Below are 6,312 nucleotides of genomic sequence, written 5' to 3'. Positions count from 1 at the left end.
CGCAGAACAGGTGGCCTGGCAAGGGTCTCACTTGCACACACACAGGCAAGCTCAGTGGAAATGTGCGCATAGGCAAGAAAAGAATCCAGAAGTGTTCAAGGGCTTTATTGGGGCCGCTCTGAGCCCCTCACAGTGTTATAGGAGCCCACTGGTCTTGATGTTGCCTTAGCTCCCTGGGGACTCGGGGGGGGGGGGGGGGGGACGACCAGCCTTTCTGGAAAGAGAGAAGGCCCTTCTCTGGGGCTAAGACCAGATGGTGGAGCAGTGGGAGACTGAGGATGGGCAGGGCCTGTTGGGAGCTGGACGGGATGGGGCTGCCTTCCGGAGTGTGGAGGTCATGGAGTGTTGGCTTTGGTGGGGGAAGGGGGGCGTAAGCGGCAACAGGAGGCACTTGAAGTCAGGAAGAGCGGACAGGTGGTGTTTCCTGGGCACTGAACGTGTACACCACCCAGGGCACAAGGGCCAGGACGAGGCATGGCCACAGGGTATACTTGAGGAAATTGAAGATGTAGAAAAGGCTGATCTGAGGGGGATGGCCCAGCCAGTCCAGGGGGCCCAGCAGCCCCATGGCCAGCACAAGGCAGGCTATCTTCTGGCCGTGTCCCAGGTATGCCCGCCGTACCTGGGCATAGCAGGGAGAGTGCACGGCGATGCCCAGACCCAGGGCGGCCCCTGAGTCGCGGCTCAGGGAGGCAAAGGGCCGGCTATCCACGTGTACCCACTCAGGCCGCTCACACCACTTGGAGGCCAGGCTGATGGACCTATGGGGAGGAGGGGTCTTTGCCAGGAAAGACATTCCCCTCGAAGCAAGAGGGCCAATGGCTCTTAGCTCCTTTGGGGTCTACCCCCATGTTCTGCTGTGACCCCAGGAGAGTCTGTGTTTGTGAGCAGGTAACGTGTCCCTTTTTAGCTACAGCAAACCAGGGACCCATCAAGCTAGGTACAGGCGAAGCAGAACAGGCCTCAGCCTGCCCAAGCTTCAAAGCAGGACTTACCAAGAAAGATCCAGGCCCAGTGTAAAGAGGGTCCAATAGATGAGGCTGGCACCCAGCAAGAGGGCCAGTGAGGTCAATCCGTAGAAGCTTAGCTCCCGCTCCATGGGCACCCGGGGGGTCATCAGCCAGCCCAGGACAGCACCTAGGGAAGTGGGGTAACAGCAGCTTCAAGGAGTTTGGGGATATGAGCCCCGGAGCTGTAGGGCAGCTTGGCAGAACAGACTGAGCTATTAGGGGGCCTTGGGGTCTGCTGTTCGATGGGAAGATCCTACAGTGGTCCTCCCACTGCCAGTGGCAACCCCTAGGCCCACCCTGTGGCCCCAGTTGCTCACCGGTTATTAGGCCAGCCAACACCTGGTGAGGGAAATGTGCTAAGAGGAAGATCCGGGACAGGCCAACCGCCAATAGGAAGGTGCAGTAAGCCAGGCTAGGTATCACCCTCACCCAGTGGCTACAAAGAAAAGCAAATGGTTCAGGGGGTGTCCATACACAGCTCAGCACCCAAGCACTTCATGGTTTGACCAAATGCCCCAGAGCCCCCCAGAATTCCGGCTCCAGGCTACCCTGCTGCTGGGTCTTTTGGATCCAGGGTACCATCCCCCCTGCCCTCATTGGTAGGCAATGCCGAGGCATACCTGTGGGTCCGAGTGGCCAGCTGGGAAGAGATGGCCGTCATGATGGGCCAGAGGGCTGCTCCTGTGATCATGCAGTGTCCAGAAGGGCTGCCTGCCGGGGGGTCCAGAAGCTTGAGGTGAGAGGATGAGAGTGGAACTCAGGAGCCCCTGGCCCCGCCCCCGAGGCCCCACACTGGTGCATGATTCTCTCTGCCCTGCAGCCTACTTCAGCCCTGCCCGAGGCCACTGCTCTCAGGCTCCTGCTTTGCCCTGTGTCTCTTGGATCTACTCTAAACAACGTGGGCAGCTGGCACTCTGGCCTGGGCGCTCTACTGCCAGAATTCCACTCCGTCTTCCCCGGGCTCTCTTTGTTCTCTGGGTCAGTAACGGAGAGGCTGGGCCTCTGGTTAGGCCACCCCAGCTGAAAAGTACTCTGAAACACTCACCAAACCCTAACCACACCAGGACAGGGAGGTTTGGGGCTTCCCACCTGGACCAGTTTCACAAGAAGAGGGGAACTGGTGAACCTGGGCTGGGGCCTGGCTGTAGTACCCAGACTCATGGACCCACCAAAAGGGCCTGTCTCCAAACAGAAACCTAGAAGAGAACAGATGCAAGATGACATTACACAAACATGCAGCCAGGGGAACAGGAGGGGAGCAGAAGGATGCCTCCAGAGGGCCTGCACAGTGGAGTCAGAAAGGGAGTCCAATTCTGTGCATTACCTTGATGCAATGATTTTTTTTACCTTGCAACAGAATGCACGCTATTTTTTAAGAAGTGATAAGGAGACAAGAGACCGTGTGTGTGTGTATGTGTGTGTGTGCAAGTGCACACTCTGAAATGCTCATTAGTCCCGCTCTTACGCCTCCCACTGCAGGGCTAGCCCTACTCTTCTCATTCCTAGAGAGCCCAGGACTTGACTCTTCCTTTTTCTCCCAGACCCCCACTCATGCTCCTGCTTCTCCCTCTCTCCATTCCCCAAATTCCAGCCACAATTACCTACACGTGAACTCCTTAGGCGAGTCTCTGGTGTTTGAAACCGGGAGTGGGAAATGGACAGAGGAAACTGAGAAAGAACAAGAAGGACCAAAAGTTCAAAGTCCCCTGGGCTAGCAGGTGCTTCGCTGGACCCTGGGAAACTGCACACCAAAGAGGCTAGGCTGCCGGGGCCAGAAAGAGAAAAGGTGGGAGAACAGAAAAGCTGCTGCTGGGGAGGGACACAAAAGGGAGCCGCCTCTCCTCACCACCAGGTTCACACACCAGGTGCTCCAGACACTTAGGAAATGAATAGGGGCTTTGTCACGTGGGGGAGGGGCATTGAGAGGGTCTACCCAAGGGGGTGGCTGTCTTGGAGGAAGTGGTAGAGGGGGAGGCTCACACAGCTCACACAGACTCTGAGCAGAGAGAGAGCATAAAGCAAAGGGCAATTAGGCAAAAAGGAAATGATGAGACCGTTGCTTTTCCGTTTTCAGGAGGGATGAAACCCTTGCAGAGAAGAGAGGAGAGGAAGGTAACTCCTATTTTGTTTTTCCGCAAGTCATTCCAGCCCATTCAAGTGTCTGCTCTGAACTCCCTTCCCTCCCCCAGGCAGGGTATCAGGCAATGGAGGCTGAGGGGAGGGGAGGAGCAGCTCATGCCCAGCGGGAGGCATAGCTCCCCTCTTCACCCAAGAGAGAACAGGTGGCACCAAGAGATAAGCCCTTAGGGCCCCACCCACTTGCCTGGGATTCCCGGCTTCTAAGTCTGTGTCAAGAGCCTACCAGCGAATGGAGGAGAAAAGGAAGAAGAAAGTGTTCCCTGGAAGGCAGTGCTTTTCAAGCCTTACTAGGCACTCCAATCACCTGAGGTCTTTGTTGAAATGCAGATTCTGATTCAGTAGCTCTGGCCTGAGATCTTGCATTCCTAGCAAGTTTTCAAGGGCTTCCTATGCTGCTGGTCACGGTCCAGGAAATGCACCTTAATTTTCGAGCCTTCTCTGTCCTTAGCAGCTAGTGTGAAGCCTGGCACAGAGCATGCTTCTTAACAACTATGTCAAATAAATGAATGAGTAGATGAATGAAAGAGTAAGCTGAGAAGCAGGACTTTTTGCTACTTAAGCCGCCCTAGATGCTTCTTAAAATACAGATTCCTAACCCCTCCCCTGAAATTTCTAAGTCAGTATGTCTGAGGTGGGATGGGGTACCCGCATTTTAAAGGCGCCCCTTAGGTGAATGATCAGGCCTGTCAGAAATACTGGTCTAATGAGTAAGATGGGGACTCTGAGGCCTGAGACCAAGATGCACAATGATGCTCAAAGGAAAAAAGTCAGGGGCCATGGGGTAAGGGTGAGGAGGTCTTAAGGCTATGGGTTCAGTGGGGCGGGGTGGTGGGGGAGGTCCGAGCCCTTAAGTCACCTGCTGAGAGAGATCAGGGCTTGCCCAGGACTCAGGGCCCTTGGGGGTGGGGGACCAGGACGCCGAGGGCTTCGCTGTCTCACCACTTGAAGACGAGGTTGAGCCACTCGGTGATGAGGCTGATCCAGAGCACTGCGATGCCCACGCGGCGAGAGGCGTAGTAGGCCGCGGGGAAGTAGAACAGAAAGAGGCTCTTAGGATCGCCCAGAAAGGTGACCCAGAGCCACACACTCTCCAACCAAGGCAGTTGGTTTTGCAGCGCCTCGGCCATCGCGATGCCCGCGCCCAGCGTGGACTCCATGGCGACCCAGGGGCCGGCCGGGCGGGGATATGCCCTAAGGCGGAAGCCGAGGAGTCGCGGAGACAAGGAAGAGGCTCCCCACTGCGGTCCAAAGCCCACCTTCCTGAGCTCCAGGCCCCGCCCCTGCCAGCGGCCGGCGCCGGCCCCGCCCCCGGCCCCGCCCCTCGGCTGTCCCAGACTCGCGCGAGCCCGGCCTCTAGCCGGTACCGTTTCCTCCAGCTCTCTTCCCGGGCCTTCCTTTCTACTGGGCAGCGCAGGGGACAAATCTTTGCGAAGGCGTTTCCGCAGAGCCCCACGTGGCCGCTGTTGCGGCACGTGGGCATTGGGCGCAGAGGCGGCTCCCGCTGCTGTTCCGGGTCAAAGGAAGGACTAACTTGCGGGTCGGCGACGGGACCGGGGTTCTTGCTTTGCTGCTGCGAAGATTGATGTGTAATCTCCAACGTCAGGATTCCCTCGAGACCGGACCTCTTTTCTCCTGTACCGCTACCCTCCAAAGATATTCTGAGATTTCTTGGAGAAAGGTTTACGTGCACTCCCTCATCGGAGGAGCCAGGCATCACCGGTCGGCGCTGAAGCGGGACCCTAAATTTGGATACACCGCTGATCAAACCTTGCCTTTCTCCCCCAGCTCAAGAATCTCCCGCCCGAATTCATCCGTTATTGATTTGGAAGCTGACAGATAAGCCTCTTAATTTTGAAGAGTCTTCCCTAAACACTTGCGAATTCTTACACGTAGCAGTCTAAGTCACACTTCCTCCCACTTCTAAGCTTGCTTTATCTCCCTCCTTCCATTTTCTTGCCTTCCCAAACCTCGCTGGGCAGGTAAACCGTGAGGTAGTAGCTGGGTTGGTATGGGAAGAGGAGGGGCACACACCCACGACAAAATTTGGAATAATCCTCTCGAGGAACACACACAAAATAGAAACCTCAGCTGTTCTAGGCGAGGTCCTGCCTAGAGGCAGAGTTGGGGTGGGAGGATGCTGTTGAGTGGCTCCCCCGTTCCTTCCTACCTCAAGCAACTTTGTTCTTGGAGAGTTTTCTGATGGGTGGATGAAAATGAGAATGTAAATATGGTTCTTCTTGGAAAGAGATTAATTTCACTAATTAAAAGGGTGTGGGGAACGGAAGCTGGATATAAATGTCATTTCACTCCCTTGCTAAATGTTTTCCAATTGCCCCAAGGAGAAAGCCTACATTTTCTAGGTCTTTCAAAGTTTGCTCAGGCTCTAGCAAGACAACCTTTACCAGCCTACCCCCACAACTCCATTTCATAATATTTCTGAACTACTTTATGTTCCTTGAAATCACCAAGCTCTCTCTCTTTTTAGAGATTTTGCTTGTCCTTTAGGTCTCAGATTTTTTCACTTCCTCCAAGAAGCTTTTCCTAACAGTACCTGGCAGTCATATATATGAAAACCTATAATCACAATGCCATATAAAAAGTGGAGCGGCAGTTACATATGACTTGTTATGAGGGTCAGACTTGAAAGTTATCAGAAAAAACACAACTAAGAGGGAGCAGTGTATTTATTCCTATTACAATGACTGTACATATATATGCCTACCATTAGGAAGTTGATGTCTCTTGCAGGGCGAGGAAACACTTCTGAACTGTGTTCAGGTTAAGTAGCACCAGCACTAGCCCTTTGCCTCCCTCTGGACTAGAGAAAGGTCAGCCTATTGTTACTATGTGAGGCTCCAGAATTTCTATGGGGGGAGGGGCAGGTAGGTGGATTAGGGATGGAAATTGGTGATGATAGGGCTTGAAAATGCATCTTGCATGTTAAAACTTTAGTATATCTGATGGACACTAATGGGGGAGGGCCAAACTGCCCCAAAGCCACCTTTGTCACTACCTCTGCTTCTCATTCCTGCCCTTTGCCTGGCTTTCTAGAGAGGGCAGGATGGGAGATGGGGAGGCATCTGGAATTCCAAGGGTGATGGGTGATCATGGAGGAACTACCATTTATTAAAGACCTACTACATGCCATTCATCTGTACACATC

At 54.3% G+C, this 6,312-nt stretch overlaps 1 protein-coding gene across 2 annotated transcripts; it reads right to left on the bottom strand.

Annotated features, from left to right (window-relative positions):
• Positions 1 to 99: 99 nt before the first annotated feature.
• On the bottom strand, positions 100 to 4,545 carry G6PC3 (glucose-6-phosphatase catalytic subunit 3). Of its 2 annotated transcripts, XM_021681638.2 has the most exons (7): positions 4,514 to 4,545; positions 4,089 to 4,340; positions 2,100 to 2,206; positions 1,631 to 1,721; positions 1,328 to 1,446; positions 996 to 1,137; positions 100 to 761 (listed from the first exon to the last, which is right to left on the bottom strand). In XM_021681638.2, the coding sequence occupies exons 2-7, from the start codon at positions 4,304 to 4,306 to the stop codon at positions 398 to 400; spliced, it is 1,041 nt and encodes a 346-aa protein (XP_021537313.1). In that variant the 5' UTR covers positions 4,307 to 4,340; positions 4,514 to 4,545; the 3' UTR covers positions 100 to 397. The 2 variants fall into 2 exon arrangements, with proteins under 2 accessions (XP_021537313.1, XP_021537314.1); XM_021681639.2 differs by lacking the exons at positions 1,328 to 1,446; positions 4,514 to 4,545 and having other exon boundaries at positions 4,089 to 4,394.
• Between the last annotated feature and the right edge of the window lie 1,767 nt (positions 4,546 to 6,312).

The sequence above is a fragment of the Neomonachus schauinslandi genome, chromosome 15 (genome assembly GCF_002201575.2).
Source record: "Neomonachus schauinslandi chromosome 15, ASM220157v2, whole genome shotgun sequence".
In the NCBI taxonomy this organism is placed as follows: Eukaryota; Metazoa; Chordata; class Mammalia; order Carnivora; family Phocidae; genus Neomonachus; species Neomonachus schauinslandi.
This window is presented reverse-complemented; position numbering and strand designations above follow the sequence as displayed.